Source organism: Sminthopsis crassicaudata, chromosome 5 (assembly GCF_048593235.1).
Source record: "Sminthopsis crassicaudata isolate SCR6 chromosome 5, ASM4859323v1, whole genome shotgun sequence".
In the NCBI taxonomy this organism is placed as follows: domain Eukaryota; kingdom Metazoa; phylum Chordata; class Mammalia; order Dasyuromorphia; family Dasyuridae; genus Sminthopsis; species Sminthopsis crassicaudata.
In genome coordinates this window covers 304,832,117-304,852,023 of record NC_133621.1, presented here as the reverse complement: position 1 = coordinate 304,852,023, position 19,907 = coordinate 304,832,117, and the positions used below count along the sequence as shown (strand labels likewise).

Here is a 19,907-nt window from a genome sequence, read left to right as displayed (position 1 = left end):
ACAGATGTCAGCTAGGGTAAGATGTACTAAAGGGGTGAAGGAGGGATCGAGCCCAAAGTCTTTAGAAATCTGGAAGGAGAGGGAGATTATATTGTTTGGGTATGAGGCTTAGGGTGTGCCTTTAAGAAATAGAAAGACACTAACCATGGAAATAAGGCAGTATCCTCCACCTCTTCAGATGCAAGGTCAGCTTCTCCCTTGGTGCTGGAGTGATACGGAGTGTGGACCACCTGCCAGCTCTCACTATGTGACGGTCTGCATTTGCCTATATAGTGTGTAGTATGTGTGTTTGTGTGTGTATATGTATGTTGCTGTAAATGCCTGTACATTTGAGGATGGATGTCTCTGTGTATGTTGTGTGTGTGTGTGCATGTGTGTGTTTGTGTGTGTATTGCTGTACATGCCTGTGCATTTGAGAATGGATGTGTGTGTGTGTGTGTGTGTGTGTGTGTGTGTGTGTGTGTGTATGGAACACAGGACTTATTTGAATGCTACCTCAGATGCTCTCAGAGAAGTCATTGACCCTCCAGAGTCCTATTTGCCTTCCTGCCCCCCAGGAGTGCATTGAGGAGAGCGCTTGGTAAACCTGATGTCATTCTAGCCATGGGAGACCCCGTTCTTTATGTGACTAGACAGTTTTCAGGAGAGAAGGGGTTTGGGCGGTGGACTCTGGAGATTGAATAGTGTTGGGATCAGAAGCCAAATTACACAGGGGATAAAGAAAGAGTGGCAGTGGGCAAGTAGAGGCCGGAGGTCTAGAGAGGAGAGGACATGATTGTGGGAAGGGGTGAGATGAGGGATGAAGGAGATGGGTGGAAGGCCCAAGGAGAGAGAGTGGCCCTGGACAGGAGGATGCACCCCTCTCTCTAAAGCAGAAGAGACAAAATCACATTCTAATCCTGATTCTGCCTCTTATTTCCTATGTGACCTTAGGCAAGCCTACACTGACTTCTCTGAGAATCAGCTTTCTTCTCCGTAGAATGGGGATTTTTAAGTCCCGAGCCCTAAAGCATATGGCAGCTCTGGGGTATGGAGAAGATGCTCAGTCCTCAATGCAGGAACCCGTAATGAGGACAAATTGATTAATTTCAAATTCAAACATGTCCCTGAGGGCTTTCCTATTGGACTTGAGCCTTTACCATCATCCTCTTGGTTTGTGGCTGGCTTCAGAGGAGCTTGGGCCTTGGGCTGGGCCATTCCCCTCCTGGATTGGCTGGTCCAGAGGAAGAGGTGCTAACTTAACTTGCCTCCTTTTGCCCCCCAATTGCTCTAGCTTGCCTTCTCTGTTCAGTCTCCTTTCCCAGGAGAGTCTAGGGGGTCCAGTTTCTACTTTGCTCCTGGCAGAGAAGTGGAGGAGGCCTCTGCTCTTACACATGTCCTTCAAGGCCTTCTGGGACCGTCTTTTTCCAATCAGGAAACAGTCTCCTTGCCACTATACTTCTGTTTCCCTTTGTGTAAAGTCACTTTGGGCAGAATTCTGAAGGTGATTCATTATCCAGCTTAAGGGCTTCCTTTCCAGACTTGCTTCTTAAAGCTTTTTCTTTTAGAATTTTTTTTTTTTTTTTGGTTTGTTTTTGGCTGAGGCAGTTGGGGTTCAGTGACTTGTCCAGGGTCACACAGCTAGGCAGTGTTAAGAGTCTTGAGATTAGATTTGAACTCAGGTCCTCCTGACTCCAGGGCTAGTGCTCTAGCCACTGCACCACCTAGTTGCCCCCCTTTTGGAATATTTTTTAAAAGCCTGTATAGTTTCAGAGTAGTGGCTCAGCCCTTTCTTTAGAGTGTGTGCAGATGGGTGTGTTTGTGTGAGTGTGCGTGTGGGTGTGCATCTTTCAGTGTTTACTCCTGGAGCGGTTTATTCACACCCTCCTCACCTAGGTGCTGTGTGAGCCTCTAGAGAGAGCACCCTCTGCCCACAGTCTGGGAAGCCATATTGGAGGGCATAGTGCTAAAAGAGGGGTGATAGGGTGCTAGAGGAGGGGGATAGGGGGAAAAATTCTGGGGGATGGGGTGTTAGAGGAAGGGGGAATGCAGGCTGCGAGGAGGGAGGGTTGGGGGGCTTGGGATGGGAGTATAAAAAAAAGGGGATGTGGAATTGGGGAGAACCTTAAAGATGGGGGATAGTGGGCTGGGGTCCCAAGGGACTGAGGGAGAAAGATTGCCTCTCACCCCCTGTACTGTTTCTTGATTCCAAGCCTCAATTCGGAGGAGGAAAGGGGGTGAGTCACCTGCTTGTAAGGAATCCATGGCCCCCACCCAGGGCTACAGCTATCCCTCCCCAGATTCCCCTTCCCATTTTCTCCCCATCCTCACCTCATGCCCACACAGTTCCCCGCCCCCCCCCCCCCATCCATACCATATTGCTATCCCACCCCACTTCCCTTTAAGGAAAACTAGGACTTTTTCTTTCTCCTTTTGAAAGCAGCTTTAGACTGGGTCTAGTCCTCTCCCCTCCCTCATACACATACAGACGGTGTTCTTTTCATTCTGCCCTTCCTACCATCCCCAGGGAGAGAGGATGATTGTCTTCAATCCTTCAGAGGATTAATCCAAAGCCTTTCCCACAGCCAGAGACAAAGGCTCACATTACATGCAGAGAAACTGAGGAAAAACCAGAGGAAAGACCATTGGGGACAATGATCCTCATTTGCTTACACTTCATCTGCCTGGTAGAAACAAAGGAGAAAGGAGGTTCAGAGGCCATTGGGCCCAGCCCCCTCAATTTACAGATGAGGCCTGTAAAGACGAATGAATTTGTCCAACTTAGTTTTTTGCAGAACTGAGACCAGACCTGAACTTTAGACCAGTGATTTTTGTACTGTACAAGAAGTTAGGACAGTTTCTGAAAGGACCAGAGAGGTGGAGAGGCCACATAGCCTCTGCTTAATACTTTTTGCAACAAGGGGCTCACTACCTGTAAGATAAAACACTGAGCTATCATTGGACAGCTTTTATTTTTTCTTATGTTGAACCACAATCCACTCATCCTTTCTGCCCCAAGCGGAACATGGCTAATCTCACTGACACAAGATGGCTCTCTAAACTTTTGGAAACATCCATCACTTCCTTGCTTGCTCGTTTCTTCTCTAGGTTAAATGCCTCTAAATCCTTCAACCAATAGAATGATCATCTCTATTGGCCGTGCTCCAGCTTGTCAAAACACCTTTAGAAATGATTCGACTCCTAGAACTGAGCACAGTGCTCCTCCAGACTGGTCTGACTAGGACCCACATGACCAGTGCATTGGCTTTTTTTGTGGATGAGACTTATGGTCAATTCAGTTCGGGGCTTTGTTTGTTTGCTTGGCTGCCATGTTGCTCTGATGACACTTGAGTTCAACCTTTTGTTGTGTGGTCATGTGCGACTCTCTGTGACCCCATGATCCATACTGTCTGGGGGTTTTCTTGGCAAAGATGCTGGAATGGCTTGCTATTTCCTTGAAACTGAGGTAAACATGTCAGGGTCCCACAGCTAGGAAGTCTGAGGCCATATTTGAGCTCAGTTCTTCCGGACTCAGTTCTTCCGGATTTATCCACTGGGCCACCGAGCTGTCTCCATTACCTATGGACTTTTGTCTAGTTGCATTTCCATTTTGTTTTTGTGCAATTGAATTTTGGGACCACAGTCTAGGTCTTTGCCTTTGTTTCAGTTACATCTCACCTTGTTGCTTTCGTCTTATCATTTGTACCTATGAGGGTCTTTTCACTGGGAATGGGAACTCTCCCATTCAGCTTTGCGCTGCCGCTCTTAAATTTGAGAAGTATACCACCTGTACCTTCATAGAAGCTACTGATAAGCATTTGGAATAGCCGACAGTCAAGGATATTTTACTTGAACTTGCCCGGCACCTCCTCATTAATTGCCGCTCTTGGGATTTGGCCACTGAACCGGTTCAGAACCCACCAGATCGTGGGATCATTTAACGCGCATCTTTCATCTTGGGTATCATGAGAGGCTCTGGTCCATGCTTTGCTGAAATGCAGGAAGCCTCTACTCCCGGTGCTTCCTTGATTGTGTAATGCTGTCAACAGAAGGGAGGATGTTATGGCACGGCCAGGCGGCTTTCAGATGACCCTTCCTTCCCTGGCTACCTCGAGGCGATGGCTGTTTCCATTTCTAAGTGCTCATGATTAATCCCTCTAATGCTTCTAACATTTTGCCAGGGTTGGATATCAAGCTCCCAAGCCTCTAGTTGGCAGAAAACATTTTCCTTTCCCTTTTGAGGATCGGGTTAACATCTGACCACTTTAAGCTCCATGGCATTCGTCTTTTTTTCTTTCTTCACTAGAAGTTCCTGACCTTGTGTCCATAATCCTTTCTGCAAAGTCTTTGAGGCTCCTGGCTCTGGGCCCTGAACCTGGAGTGTGTTCAGAGCAGCTGAATCCTTGGCGCCTCCTCCTCCTCCCAAGGAGCAAGCTTCCTGTGCCTCAGCCTCCCTCCTCGTGTGTGTCTGCTGTAATTTTGTGCTTCTGTTCCATAGCTCCAGCTAACCACAAGGGACTCTGGGTGTCTGCAGCCCTGATGAACAGTCACCAGGTGGTGGGAGGAAGGCACGACCTGAGCCCCGAAACAGATTTTTTTCTTCAGGGGTCATTCATTCATTCATTCACCATTTTTGGGGTCATCTTTATTGAGCACCTGTTTTGTTCAAAGCTCTGTTTGAGGCACTGAGAGAGATAGATGCAAAGACTGATTTGTGAGCTCTGGATCTCCTCAGGAGAAGGCTTTATTAGGGAGATAAGGTCCATGTAGGTACAACTGGTCTGGATTGTGATTCAGGACTCTGTTGGGATCACGGAGGAGTGAGAGCTACCTAGAGGAGGTAGGAACTGGCTGGGGTTGTGATGCAGGCTTAACTAAAACTCAGGACTCTGAGAGAAGATGGGCCATTGGGATCATGGAGGAGTGGGGAGCTACCTGGAGGAGGCAGGACTCTATCTATAGGATAGGTATGGTTCAGGTCAGTCAAGGGAAGAAATGGAATGGGCAGCCCTCAATGGTGGGCCTCTGCCCCTATCCCTTGTGGACCCCCATGTTGCCCTTCTTCTTGGAGGTTGCCATCCCATCCAGCAGCCAGCCATCCTCATGCCTTCCACATCTCAGGTTTCCCCAGAGAAGGTGTGTGGAGGGAGTCTGGGTTTTTCTGAGCACCATCTGTTGACAGAGACTTAAAAGACACCTCAGAAGGCCATGGCAGAAGAAAGAAGCCTCGCTGTAGGCCTCCCGGCTTTGCCTGTCCATATTTCTTGTGGCTGGCCTTCTCCCTAGAAGAGGGCGTAAGGATCAGCATCCTCACTGCTCTCATTGGTTGTGATTGCAAGGGTCAGAACTACAGGTTTAGAGCTGGAAGGGCCCTCTCAGGGATACTTAGATCTGAAAGGGACCCCAGAGACCATCTAATGAGGAGCCTGAGTCAGAGGGAAGAAGGGATTTAAATGAGCTCCCATAGGGAATCTAAAGCAGATCTTCCTACTGAATCTGCTTACCTGCATAAGAACGCTCTATGTGACACTGCCCAGAAGCCTTAGGAACCTAGATCTCTAGCTATCTTGTCCAGTCTCCAAATCATTTCACAGCTGAGGAAACTGAGGCTGAGGACAATGAAGACGCTTGGCCAAAATCACACAAGTTCTATTACCTGAGTCCTGCTTGAAGAATTTCAGTGACAGGGATCCCAAGGCAACACCCAGCATTGGTCATTTCTAATACTTTCTGGTCCGCTGCCAGGTCAGATGTCCAATCACCTCTCAGCGGGCTCCATCAGGTGTGCCCAGATGCCGTACCCCCAAAGTGACTCCTCAGATCGTGATATTTAAAGCTGGAGATGACTTGCTCATAGTCACCCAACAAGAGAGTTGGGATTTGAACTCTGGGCTTCTGACTCCACCCAGACCACGCTCTACAGCATTGATTCTAAAATTTGGAGGACTGGGTGCTGGCTGATGCAACGTGACCAGGCCCCTTTGTTGACGTTTTCAAGCCAGGTCTGGCTCCACTAAAGCCTTCTCTTCCACCAATAGGTCCTGAAGACAAAGGAACATTTCCAGCTTTGCCAGGTGGGAAGGAGTAGATAGCTGAAGGAATCTGGGTGGATCCAGTTTGGCTAGAATAGAGAGTGTGAGTTAGGGAGCCATGGGGGGTGGGGGATCGTGGAGAGCCTTGAATGCCTAATGGAGGAATTTGGACTCTGTCCTTTGGTTCCTGAGGACTGGGATTGGGGGCATGATCAGAGCCCAGGGGGCAGGGGCTAGTAGATCATTTTGTCTGTTTCCCCAGCACCGCTACCAGTGCCTTACACATACAGACTTAATAAATGCTTGTTGAATGAATGAATGAATGATAGCCAGTCCTATAAACAGAAATCGAGAAATCAGCAAAGAAAGATTGAATTGAATTTTGACCATGTTGAGTTTAAGGTAATAGTGGGACATCGAGGTGTAGGTGTTCAACAGGTAGCTGAAAATGTAGGTGAAGTGGGAGACGCCACATTCTCCTTCCCCTCGATGTAGAGCCTTGAGCGGCGGCCACCTGGAGGTGATAGTGGAAGCTGGGAGACAGGTTCCAGATGGTGGCTTTCTGCTCCAGCCCACTCACTGGATTAATTAATTTAATAACTTCCACTACTTAGTCTGTGTTATTAAAAAGAAATCTTTAAAAACAAATGTTACTTTAAATAGTTTTGACCTCTACTACCAGTAATTCTTGGAGGACAGATTTTAAAGGCCACAGAGGCCCGAGGTACAAGTCGGTACCTTTCTCCCCATCGCTGAACTGTTAGAATGTATTCTGATGTAGCAACCCTGGTTAGGATGCTCCTTTGTAACTCAGCCTGCTTACCTTAGCTCAGCACCAACCCCCTCCAGCCTGCTTCCCTCAGCTGCCTGCGCCTTTTACTTCTCTGAGGAGAGAGTCCTTTCTGTGACTGCTTCCTGCTCATCACAGGGATGGCCTTAGGTTGCCTTTCCAACCTCCCTGCCCTCAGAGCTCCTCTTCCTTTCTCCACATGAGGCAGAAGAGAAAAGAGAAAGCCACGCCTTCCTGGGGCGCCTTGCAGCCGAGAGCACCAAAGCCCCCACGCCAGCTTACCCCCAGTCTGCCCGAGGTAACTTTTCCTCTCTTGTTTCCCCCCTCCAGGCTGCTATCTTCTGGGAAGCTGCCGGCTTGTTGCCTAACAAAGCTGCTTCCTCCTTTGGCTGTTCCTCCTTTAGACTGCAGGGTCTTTAGCTAGCTGCAAGGGCCTGTACCCTTAGTACAGCATGGAGCTTACTGAACAAAACTTGCCAAAAAAAAAATGTGGTATTGCTACCAGTCTTGGACCTTGCCCTCTGGTGGGGACCTTGCTGCTGGGAGCTTTCCCTCAAAGGGGAATTCCCTTCCTGTGTCCCACCTTCTCCAGGGAATGGTGCTCCCTGGGGTCCTGCTCAATAGTCTCCTCTGCCCTTGGTAGGTGGGAGGGAGGAGAGTTTGGTTCCTTCCCACCCCAGGGTACTCAGGGCAGGGGGGTGGGACAGAGCACTTCCTTAATAAAGTGTTTATTGGTCAACTGGTTGATGGATTCAAGGATTCAAGAATGGGGGCATCCTTAAAGTTGTGAATGTTAGGCTAAATTTCCAGGTGGAGGGGCCCCTGAGGGGAGTCAGGAGCATTTGGGAGAAGCTCTGATCTGTGGGAACAGTTCTCCCTGGTTCAGACCTAGGAGGGACTGCCACAGCTGGGCAGTCATTTCCTACATGGGGTTGGGTATTTCTGGTGTGGTTTGGCTCCTGGAAAAACTGAGGGTGGGATGGGGGAGGAGACTTAGGTATGAGGGTTGGTGGGATGGTGGTGGGGAATTCAGGAAATGGCGTTAAGCCCTCTGGGGAGTCCACAGAACTGGATAAGGCATTCATGCATCCAGGGAAAGGCTTGAAAATTCTCCCCACCCCTCAGTCCCATTCCACCTGTGTTGCCCCAGCATGTTTTGAGACTTTACTGTAATGGGAGCAACTTAAAGCGAAATAAATGATTTGTGGGAAACTTGAATTATGACCCAGCAGATGGACCCCTTGTATGCTGCACCCTGGGGAACTGTCCATCTTGTCTATACCTGGTTCTGGTGTCTATTTTCACCTAACTGGGGAAAGGGTGAGTCAGGGATCAAACACCAGAAATCATGGGCCACTTAGCCTCCGCTTCCTTTGGGTTATACAGAGAAGCTGGATGAGATCCTGGCGGCAGCTGCAGAGCCCACACTGAGACCGGACATCGCAGATGCTGACTCCAGGGCGGCCACTGTCAAGCAGCGGCCCACTAGTCGGCGTATCACTCCCGCGGAGATTAGTGTGAGTGGAATTATGGAGGCTGTTGGGAATGGGACGTGGAAGCGGTGGGAGGGGTGCTCTGGCAGCAAGGCCACTGAACGGCCCTAGGGTGATACTGGTAGTGGAGTCAGGGGGCTATCGTCAGTAGGACTCAGCAAGAGTGGGTTGGGTGACTAGAGTCTAGGGGAGTGGGGCTGTGGGATTCAGTGTGAATGTTGCCATAAGGGTCACTGAGATTGCAAGGAAAAGGGGAGATGAACCACTGAGATCCTTGTCAATTATACTTGGATTTACTGAGAGTGGACTTACAGGGGCTAGTCTAGGTCAGTGTGAGCAATGGGAACCACTAAGAGTAGAATTATAGGCTGGTGAGGGAAGAGTTCAGAGGTCACAGGAATCTGTGCATTGGGTTCGAGGTCATGACATTCACAGAAAATGGGAATTATAGATGTCATAGTAGGATCAATGCAGGTATGGTTCTACTAGTTATTGACCAGTCATAGGAGGTTGGTATGGATGTGATCAAGAAATAACAGGGGTCATTGAAGTCAACATAGGAATTGTGGCTGGGGAGTAGTATAGCAGGATGTTGGTAGATTGGTAAGGTGTTGGGAGATTTTAGAAAGGATCAGGGAATCAGTATGGGGGAAATTTGAGGGTATTAGATCAGTATAGATTGTTGCATGGCACCATGGGGAGATACAGGAATTGTGTGGGATGCTTGTGGATATTATAGAGGGGGTCATTGAGGTCAGCATAGGAATTGTGGCTGGGGAGTGGTATAGCAGTATTTGGGGATGTCGGTAGATTGATGAGGGTGTTAGACTTAAGGTTTTAGAGAGGATCCAGGGGATGAGTATGGGGGAAGTTGGGGGCGTTGGGATAAAATAGGATGTTGGGTGACAGACTGGGGGGTTATAGAGAATACCCCCTAATGGGGGGTATGGAATGCTTGTGGATAGTATATCTGGAGGTATTTATAGGCAGGTCCTTTGGTGCTTAACTCACTCCATCCATGTTTTCTTCCCCCTTCAGTCTTTGTTTGAACGCCAGGGCCTCCCTGGCTCTGAGAAGCTTCCTGGATCCCTTCGAAAGGGCATCCCACGCACCAAGTCTGTAGGTATGGCCATGGCGGATTCTAAGGAATGGGATGGGATGGGTATATTTCATGGGTATGGAGGAATGAGGTTGATGGTAGGATCATGAGAATTTGGGGAGTCTGGGAATTAGGGGAATCAATTGTTAGAAAGATATGAGCATCTCTGGGAATAGAACTTTGGAAGGGATGGGGAGGGGTCAAAGCAGGTCATGAGGTTCTCATGGGAATGGGAAATTGGGATATGGAGACCCATGGGCCCTGCCTATGATGCCATCTTACCCTGACTTTTGAGGGTTGGAAGGTGTCTATGGTCAGTTCTTCTTTCATCGGCATTTCTCCTATAGTCCTCCCCTGACAAATCCTGTCACTAATGACCTCTCCCCGTCTGTCTATATCTGGCAAAGACCTTAGATACCATCTCTTCTAGCGCCCCTCTCAAGGTAGTTTATTTTATAGCATCCCTATCAGATAGTTGTGAAACCTCATATAAATATTTCCAGTGATGAGGGCCTCACTACCTTAGGTGTATCTGCTTGGTCCTATGAGGGGACCGTCCACGCTAGAATAGTTTCAATGGTTAGATGGCTTCCTCTTCCCTCTAAATCTTCCTCTGAACCACATTAGGTTCTGTTTTCTGACATCAAGTCAGGAGATCTGATGTGTCTTTCATATGAAAGCCCATTACCTACTTGAAGCAGCTGGCATATGAATCTCAGGATCTTCTCTGGTCCAGGCTAAATGTCCCCAGTCCCAAGAACTCAAGGCCTTCATTATCCTAGCCACCTTCTGCTAGATGTACTCATTTGTAGTGATCAGATGTGGTCTGAGGACCACCTTCCTAGTCATGGGCACACATTCTGTGCCTGTCTCTCCTTCCCTCTTCTCTGTTTTTCTTTCTCTGTCTCTCCATCTCTCTCTCTCTGTCTGTCTCTTTCTCTGGCTCTGTCTCTTATCATCCGTTTTTTCTTTTTTAATGGAATCTCAGATGGTGATAGCTTTTTTTTTTTTTTTTTTTGACCATACGTTTGGGTCCATGTTTGGTCCATTGAGCTCAGCCACCAAAACAGAAGATTTCTTGCAAACAAGAAATCTTGTATTTGTGTAGTTGATTCATTTTTAACCAACAAACTTTATCCCTATTATGATTGCCTTAATTTAATCTATCATTTTAATCTGTCAAGATTTGGAGAGATCCTGCTATCTGTTCCCCAACATATTAACTACTTCTCCCAGAAGAGTGAGGTTGATGAACTTTACATCTATGCCTTCATCCAAATGTTTCATAACAATGCTGAATTCTAGAAAACAGAATCCTCAAGGTTTCTCCCAGAGACCTCTTTTCCAGTTGACATCAACCCATTAATTTAGAGATTCCTCATTGCACTGGGGTCATTCTGTCAGTTTTTAATCCATCCAGCTGCATTGCAATCCACCTTCCTCTTGCTCAGGAAAGAAGCTTTGGACTTTGTCCAATGTAGTACTGAAATCTCAGGAGATTATGCTTAGACAAGGCTAGTTGGACATAACCTATTCTTGAACCCGTGTTAGCTCTTGGTGTTCCCTAACAGCTGCCCTCATTGATATTTAATAAACTTCTTGGAAATCAGGGTAACCTTTGCCGCCCTTCAGTCCTATGGTGGTTCTTTTGGTTGCCACAACTTTCAAAGATCACAGTGGCTTAACAAGTTCATATTCCAAACCATTCATCCCTCTGGTGTGTTATTCATCTGGTCATTAAGGGATTTTTTTTTACTGTCCCCTAAGTTATTTTGAGTTTCACTTTCTTATTTTATATTTTCAAGACTATGCATTGCTCCCTTTGATAAGAAAAAAAAAACAGACCCAGATAAGATTGAATAGTTCTGCCTTTTCTCCATTAATCATTCCATCCACTTTTGAGCATCAGTACTGTCCGTGGCTAAAAAAAAAAAATCATTTTTGTTGTCCTTAACCTCCATTGACAGCCAATCCTAGGTCATCCTGTCAGAGTGGTTTCAGGTCTCTGCCAGTCTTGGTTATTTACCTGCTATTACCCTACCTTATGTCAATTTTCCCCTTTACCCTCAAGGTACCCTAGATCAGCTCTTTTGGCTTTGTATCTTGCATCTATTCTAAGACATATCTAGTCCTGGCTTTTCTTTGATTCAATTCAGTTCAATCCCATCAATTAAATTTAGTTATCTGCTGAGTGCAGAGTCCTGTGCCGGTGCTATGGGAAAAATACAGAAATCTATCAAACATAGATACTGCCACCAGGGAACTTGCAAGATATTATGAATCTGGGTGAGGGTGGTCCCCCTCCAATTTTGTGCCCTCCAAGGTACAACTCTCAGTTCACCCATACCTTCTCATTCGGTTACCCATGCCCATTTTCATCTCTTGCTCATGTTGTTCCATATATTCTTTATAGAAGGGCTCCTCAATGTTGTCTGAAAGCCTTTCTCTTGCTTTCCTTACATGATGAACATGCTCTCCCATCCCTTAATGTGCCATTCAGCCATTTTCTGAAACCCCCTCTAATGCCACTCTGTGAACATCATTTTCCCTTCTGTCTCTTCACTGCTTTTCAGAGAAGGCCTGTAGTTTTGATTCTTCAGGGAGGATGGTATATTATGATGCGCTACTATTTAACATCATAGGAAGGATACTGCCAATTAAGATATATTTTTATTTCAGAAAGGGTAGGACTGCTGAGAGCAAGACACAGTTTCCCAAAGGCAGTCTAGCCTCCTCTCTTCCTTTCATTCGATTAAGCACCTCCCTTGTTGTCCAGCTGTATTGGCTACCCAAGATATCACGAGAGAACTTTCATCATATGATCCAAGATTACTCTGACCACCAGAAAAGTAATTTGTAACTGGTATTTATATAGCATTGTGCTTTATCTACATGTCACTAGGAGCCTCACAACTTATGTAGAAAGTGCTATAGCTTTTTTAATTTCCATTTTGTGGATGTAGGAATAAAGGCTTAGAGAGATGTCATTTGCCTGTGGTGAAATAGGTGGTTCACTCAACTGTAAATTATAATCTGAACAATAAGACTTTCATCCACTTAGTTCCCTGTGTGGATGGTCAGATCACATTCTTTTGAGTGGCTTTCTCATTTAGGAGGCCTCAGTGTATTTCTCCCCCAAATTGCACAAATAGAAGTATCTAGAGGACCCCACCATTTATAGGGAAGCCCTCTTCCATCTTGACTTGTCTGAGTTGGCCCCCATTGTCCTAGCAAACATCTGGCAAGTAGTTATCTAGCTCCTTGGTTCATCCTTTAAATATTAATAGAAAATGGCTGAAGAAAGCTCTATTATCGAATCTTTTAAAGGCATTTATGAATTTAACACATACAAGGGAGACACAAAGCTCATTATGTTCTACCAGTCAAGTCACGTGCTTCTTGGTAATCAACAGATGGCATCTTTTGCACTTTTTAGTTTTGTTGATCCTGGATGAGATATAATTTCTTCATGCCTCAGTTTCCCCATTTGTAAAATGGGGAGATTGGACTACATGGATGCCGAAGTCCCTTAGAGCTCTCTCTCTGTGATCCTGTAATTTACCTGGACCTCAGTTTCTTCATCTGAAAAATATTTCTTCTGTATACTTTTTATATTTGTTTTTATACTTTGATTCTTGGTATGAAGGGGGTGCTTTGTAAATCTCAAGGTGCTACTTGTTCCTCTCACCCTGGGAAGTCTAAGATGGCAATGGTTGTTCCTGCATGGTGGTTCTCTGAAGGGTTCCCTCCTGCCTGACAGACAAAACTATTCCAGCATCCCTCATCTTGTCCACGAATCCCACTTACTATCTTTGCTCTCTTGCCTGGGTCTTTATTATCCTTGCTCCCTCTGTTTCTCTCCTCCCCAACCCCATCCCATCTCCTATCTTTCTGAGGCAGATCCCCTCCCCCCTTCCCCTTCTCCGTGGCCCCAGTCATCCCTCTGGGGTTTGCCAGTGACGCCTCCTCTGCCATGTTCTCTCAGGGCTGCGTGATGCTTCTCCATGTTTGCGACAGCTTGATACACGCTTCCCCTAAGAAGTCTGTATCTTCCTGGCTCAGATCATCCGCCTCTCCGGCTCAGCTGCACTGGTTACCTTAGCAATGTGTCTCTTCTGGCCCCCACCTGAACTCCCGGGCTTTCTCTGCCTCTTCTCTGAAGGCCTGGGCTCTCTTTTGAGCCACTTTTCTTGAGATCCAGAGCCCCATGACTTCTGGGTAGAGAAGGCAGAAGGGCATTTCTTGCTCATCCTTAGACTAGGGCAGAAGGGGCTTCCAAGGTCCTCCAAGACCTCCTGGCCTCGACTCTCCGTATTCGGCCTCCACTGAGGGTGTGCCCTGCCCCTCCCACTCACGCTTTAATTGTTAGGAAATGGGAGAATTGACATTCTGCCTTGGCTTTTCCGGGGCTCTCACTGTTCCGATTTTCCATCTATCGGTTGAATCTCATCTCTTTTGACTCGGCCCTACGTTCTTGCCTGCAGAGATATTTTTGGATCCGGATTGTATAACCCGATGTGTTAAGCTCTCCTTCTCAGCTTTGTGTCATCTGCCTATTTAATCAGCTTGCCATCTATGCCTTCAGCCCAGTCATTGATAAAAATGTTAAAGAAAATGGGGCTGAGAGTAGAGCCCTAGGGCACACTTGCCGAGACCTGGCCCCGAGGCACGACTTGCAGTTCTTGCCAGCTCTCGGTCCCGGACCGGTCGGAGGCCGGCGGGACCCCCGTCAGGGCTGCCCTCTGAGGAGTGCTTCTGGGTCAGAGAGTAGCTAAGTGCCCCGCTTGTCGAGCTCCCTCCTTCCTCCCGTAGCTGTCCTCCTGCCAATCACGTCTCTCAGGGGCCTCCAAGTCTCCACTGCTCCCCCACGCCCCCCGCCCCCTCTCCCTCCCCAGGCCTCACCCCGGGTCCCCGGGCCTGACTGCCGGTCCCTCCGTAGGGGAAGATGAGAAGCTGGCCTCTCTCCTGGAGGGGAAGTTCCCGAGGAGTTCGTCTATGCAGGATGCCGTCCGTGAGGGCCACGGGATCCCGCCCCCGCCCCAGACCGCCCCGCCCCCCCCACCCTCCCCTTACTACTTCGACACAGGACCACCTCCCTCCTTTTCACCGCCCCCCCCGCCAGGCCGTGCCTACGACACCGTGAGATCCAGCTTCAAGCCGGGGCTGGAGGCCCGGCTGGGAGGGGCGGGGCCCCCTGGGCTCTACGCCCCCGGCCTGGGCGCTCACGGGCCTCTCCCTTACCCTGAGCGCCAGAAGCGGGCCCGCTCCATGATCATCTTGCAGGACTCGCCCCACGAACCAGCCATGGCGGAAAGCAGCCGGCCGCCCCCCGCGGCCACGCCCCCCGAGCGACTGAGGCGGAAGGCCCGAGTGCCCGGCAGCCAGGACAGCCCTTACGCCAACCTAGGCGCCTTCAGTGCCAGTCTCTTCGCCCCGTCCAAGCCCCAGCGCCGGAAGAGCCCCCTGGTGAAGCAGCTGCAGGTGGAGGAAGCGCAAGACCGGGCCGCCCTGGCCGTGGGGGGCAGCGGCAGCAGCTTCCCCCGGGAGCCCTCGCCCACTCGCCGAGGGCACCGGCTCGGCGGGCTCGATTACCCGCCCGGGGAACCGCCCGGCCTCCCGTTCGGTGGTGCCGGCCCCGGCAAGGAGCGAGACCGGCGGCTGGATGAGAGGCGCCGTTCCACCGTCTTCCTTTCCGTGGGGGCCATCGAGGGCAGCTCCCCCACCGGGGAGATGCCGTCCCTGCAGCCTTCGCGGTCCATCGACGAGCGCCTCCTGGGCAGTGGCCGCGACCTGCTCCTCCCCTCGCCCGTCTCCGCTCTCAAGCCATTGGTCAGCAGCCCCAGCCCCTCCCCCGTGGGCTCCACCTTCATCCACCCCCTGACCGGCAAGCCCCTGGACCCCAGCTCGCCCTTAGCCCTGGCCTTGGCCGCCCGGGAGCGGGCCCTGGCCTCCCAGGTGCCCTCGAGATCCCCGACTCCCGTTCACAGTCCCGACACGGACCGGCCGGCCCCTCTCTTTGTGGACATCCAGAGCAGAGAGCCAGAGCGCAGCGGCCTGGCTTCCCCCACCCCGGCCTTTTCCCCCCGGGGCCCCGCGTGGGGCCCCATCCCCGCCCGCCGAGAGGTCGAGAAGTCCCCGCGGGAGGAGAGGAAGACACCCGACGACAAGAAGTCCATGATCCTCAGCGTGCTGGACACGTCGCTCCAGCGGCCCGCCGGCCTCATCGTGGTCCACGCCACGGGCAACGGGCAGGGCCCCGGGGAGCTGGAGGCGGAGGAGAGCGCCCCGGACGCCCCGGAGCTGAGCCAGGCCCCTCCTCCGGCCGCCGCCCCCGCGGCCGCCCCCGGGGCCCTGCCCAGCCCCCGGGCCCAGCCCCCCAGCAGCAGCCCCCCTGCCGCCGAAACGGTGCTGGGCCAGGGCAGCTCGGAGGAAGAGCCAGACGCGGTGTTCGCCGTGACCCTGCCCCCCGCCCAACTGTCGTCCAGCGACGAGGAGACCCGGGAAGAGCTGGCCAGGATCGGGCTGGTGCCGCCCCCGGACGAGTTCGCCAACGGCCTCCTGGTGACCACGCCCCCCCCGGGCCCCGGGCCGGCCCCTTCCCCCATGGCCTCGCCCAGCCCAGCCTCAGGGAAGCCCAGCAGTGACGCGCCCCCCGCCCCGGAGTCAGCCGCGGATTCTGGTGTGGAGGAGGTGGACACGCGCAGCTCCAGCGACCCTCACCTGGAGACCACGAGCACCATCTCCACCGTGTCCAGCATGTCCACGTTGAGCTCCGAGAGCGGCGAGCCCACGGACACGCACACCTCCTTCGCTGACGGACACACTTTTGTACTCGAGAAGCCGCCTGTGCCTCCGAAACCGAAACTCAAGTCCCCGCTCGGGAAGGGGCCCGTGACCTTCAGGGACCCCCTGCTCAAGCAGTCCTCGGACAGCGAGCTCATCGCCGCCGCCGCCGCCGGGCTGGCCTCCGGAGCTGGGCCTGCCCGCCCTCGCTACCTCTTCCAGAGAAGGTCTAAGCTGTGGGGGGACCCGGTGGAGAGCCGGGGGCTCCCAGGCCCCGAAGACGACAAACCGACTGTGATCACCGAGCTGAGCTCCCGACTGCAGCAGCTCAACAAAGACACCCGTTCCCTAGGGGAGGAGCCTGTGGGAGGCCTGGGGGGCCTGCTCGACCCCCTCAAGAAATCGCCTGCTGTGGCTGCGCGGTGAGTGCGGTGGGGGTGGGGAAGGGCGCGGGGCGGGCCGGGGCAGCGGGAGGTGGGCACGTCCAGGGCATGGGGATGCTATTTACCCTCTCTCCTCCCTCTCAACCGTGCCTTTATGTCCATTCCTCTGTCCTCCGGTGCATCCTCTGTCCATCTAGTCCAAATGAGAAAGGCCTTTCCCGGCCCCAGCCTGAGGAGGAGAAATCACCAGCCTGTCCCTGAGCCTCGGAGCTCCAGGTAGACAGAATGGTTAGGGCCCTTAGTTCCCTCTTGCCCACCCCTCTCACCCTCGGGATGTCTCCCCTAACACCGTCCCTCTCCCTGGTTCCCGGGGCTGGCTGGTCTCCTCACCCGGAGTGTTTTGTCAGCGTGGCGGGGCACTGTCCAAGGTCCTGCTTGGAATTTGGCTCAGTCCAGGTCCACTCCCCATCCCTCTTGTGTGTCTTTCCAGTTTTATTCTCTCCGAGCCTGCCAGTATTGTAGCTCCCATGCCCCTCTTCCTCCACAGTTCTAGCTTCCTGAATGGTTCTGGCCCTCCTGGGGCTGCTGCCGCCATCAAGAACTGTGGGAACCCTTCAAAATGGCTCTTTGGGTGGCTCCGAGGGAATTAGACAGGGTTGGTTTAGCTTCAGAGGGTGAGAGAGCCAGTGTGGTGCAGTGTAAAGGCTGGGCTCAGACTCAGTAATGACCTGGACATGAGCACTGTTAGTAACTGTGTGATCCCTCTCTGACCCTGTTTCATTATCTGTAACATGGACATATTGGTGCTTGAACTACCTAGCTCACAGGGTTGTTGTGAATAAAATGCTTTGCGAACTTGGGAATCTGATAGAAATGGGAGCCGGGTAGCCTCTACAGATGGCAGGGAGGCAGCTTTCTACTCACAGTAGGGCTTTTCCAAAGGGCAGAGGGCAGTCTTGGTAGGAGTGAACTGCTGGTCACTGGAGTTCTTCTAGCAGTGGCTGGGTGGTCACTTGTCAGGGCTACTACAGAAGGATCTCAGGCTTGAGGCCTGGGTGGAGAAGGAAGTTGGACTAAATGACCTCAGAGGTCCCTTCAAACTCTCCATTTGTTTGATTCTGTAAAAAATCTGGAAGCAGTGTTGGACAGATGTCAGTGGAAATGTGACTTGGGGCTTATGTATGTAAGATCTGTCTGCTCTCACCCCTTCATGTCTGGCCCCTTCACACAACCTAATTGCAGAGCTCTTCAGCCTCCATGTTTCCTGGTCCCATCCCCCTTACTCCTGGGGTGATGGTGGGAAGGGCCCTGTTCAGAAACTCCAATTCTATTCTTGTTTGGAAGAAAAACTCTTACTCTTAGGTTTTAGGCACACATCTGCCAAAGATTATTTTAAAAATCAAATTAGTGTAAGCATCTTTGCTTAGAGAGAGAAAATCTGAAGAGACAGAAATTCATGCTCCCTTTGAAAAGCTTTCCACCCAAGCCATCCTTGAGTTACAATTTATTGCGTTCAAGAACAAAGACACTTCCTATTATCAAGATCAAAAAGAGGGGCAAGGTCTAGGTAACAATTTTGATTCATCAAAAAGTGCCTGTCCCTACTTCTAGCTGCACCTCAAGGAATTATTTCCCTAAAACCACTGAATTTCTGACCACTTTGATCATACTCCTTCCCAGGAGTCTTTCTTCAGCCTGGTCAAAGGTGAAAAAAAAAATTCTATGAATCGAATTCATCAAATATGTACTTTCTTTTTTCTTGTCTTGTCATGACCCTAATTAATTTCAATGGAGTCCTTTCTAAGCTGCTTAAGTCTCTTGAGTAGCTTGGATAGGAGTGATACAAAAGGTTCCAATCAGGATTGATGGTTAAGGAAAGACTGATAAGGACTTGAGACTATGTCCTAGTAATTTTTTATAATTTGTAGCCTAGACAGAAAATTGTGTAGAGTGGAATTAGCCTGCAGCCCTCCCTTAGAACTGATCCTTCCTCAGATGGTGGGATCCAAGGCTTCAGAGCATCTTATTATGTCTTTCCTTACTTGATGAATGTTCAGGACCTTGTACCCAGAGAAATCAAGGTGTCATGCAGCCTTTGGCCTTCCCACCCTTTGTGGTTAGTACCCACCTGTGATCTTGGCACTTCTGGGCACAAAACTTTGAATTGGTTTGAATGTTCAGTGAGGATCCTTGAACATCCCGGACTCTTCATAGACCTTGGAGCTGTGATTGTGATCACGGGCTGCCTGCCTCTGTTCCTCTCAGGAGGGACATTTCCTTTCATATCCATGACTCAAGTCTTGTTCACTCTGTGATCTCAGAATCAGTTTCCAAGTCTGGAGTCAGGATCAGAGATTGCTAATGGAAAAGGCCATCTTGTACCATTCAGATATTTTGTAGATGTCAGTAAACTGAGGCACAAGCAACCCCACAACAAATTTGCCTATTGTTTATCCAAAACCACTGCCTTCCTACCTACTAGACCTTTTCCTCAGTCCATGTTGTCCTCTGTCCTCTACTTGGCCAGATTACACTGTGTACTGTCACACATCCTTAGGGGTTGACTCCCAAACATATCTACTGTAACTAATTAATTACTAGAGTCACTACATTTTTAATAAGGGGAAGGAGAGAGCAAATGGATTATAGACCAGCCTTCCCCTTGCCTCGCTTCTCAGCCCTAACAGCTGTTCCCCTTTATGATCAGAAATAAGCAGATGCTCAGGTGTGCAATACAGATGTACCTGTCTGGGGGGAGGGTGGAACAAACCCCGATTACTTAGGAATAGACAAGCTTGCCAACAGTGAGGAACCGAGCCAAACCTGCCTGCATCCTGGTCACCATTTCCCTGAATGGACAAATGGCTCCTTCACCCCAAACCTGGGATTTTTCCCAGCTGCTAGTCCTGGAGTTCTATCATGTATGGGTTGGCTTATCTAAAGATTGTTCCTTTGATGGAGCTTGGTCCCAATTCTGTTCCTCCCCCCACTCCCTTTCAAGCCAGGTCTAAGATGCAGGGCCTTAACTGCTGGACCATCATTCCTCTCTAGAGACTGTCCACATCTAGTCATGTTCCTCTGAAGAGCAGAAGCAGCCTCTCCCATCCTGGGGGCCTGACACTTAAGATTTTCTCTTTAAACCCAACTGCCAGATCCTATGAGTTCTTGGCTAACCTGAAGAGCAGAAATGACCTGAATCAGAAGGAGCTGTCTGTCTTGATTCAGGTTCTCTGCCTTGTACAGATTCCCAGGATCTCACAAGTATTCAGAGGCGATGGCTAGAATGTATCCCCAAACCCCTTCATTGTATTTCGACAAAGTGTGAGATTTTTTGAAAAATTAACATGT

At 50.2% G+C, this 19,907-nt stretch overlaps 1 protein-coding gene across 6 annotated transcripts in view; it reads left to right on the top strand.

The window, feature by feature from the left end:
* Positions 1-19,907, top strand: part of SHANK3 (SH3 and multiple ankyrin repeat domains 3) — a 72,622-nt gene that overhangs the window by 34,728 nt on the left and 17,987 nt on the right. For 4 of the 6 annotated variants that reach the window (XM_074271938.1, XM_074271937.1, XM_074271939.1 and 1 more), the window contains exons 19-22: positions 7,010-7,099; positions 8,188-8,318; positions 9,333-9,417; positions 14,333-16,598. In XM_074271938.1, coding sequence (XP_074128039.1) covers positions 7,010-7,099; positions 8,188-8,318; positions 9,333-9,417; positions 14,333-16,598 — 2,572 coding nt within the window. Of the gene's footprint in view, positions 1-7,009; positions 7,100-8,187; positions 8,319-9,332; positions 9,418-14,332; positions 16,599-16,756; positions 16,836-19,907 lie in introns of all 6 variants that reach the window. The other 2 variants (XM_074271941.1, XM_074271940.1) reach the window with 2 other exon arrangements.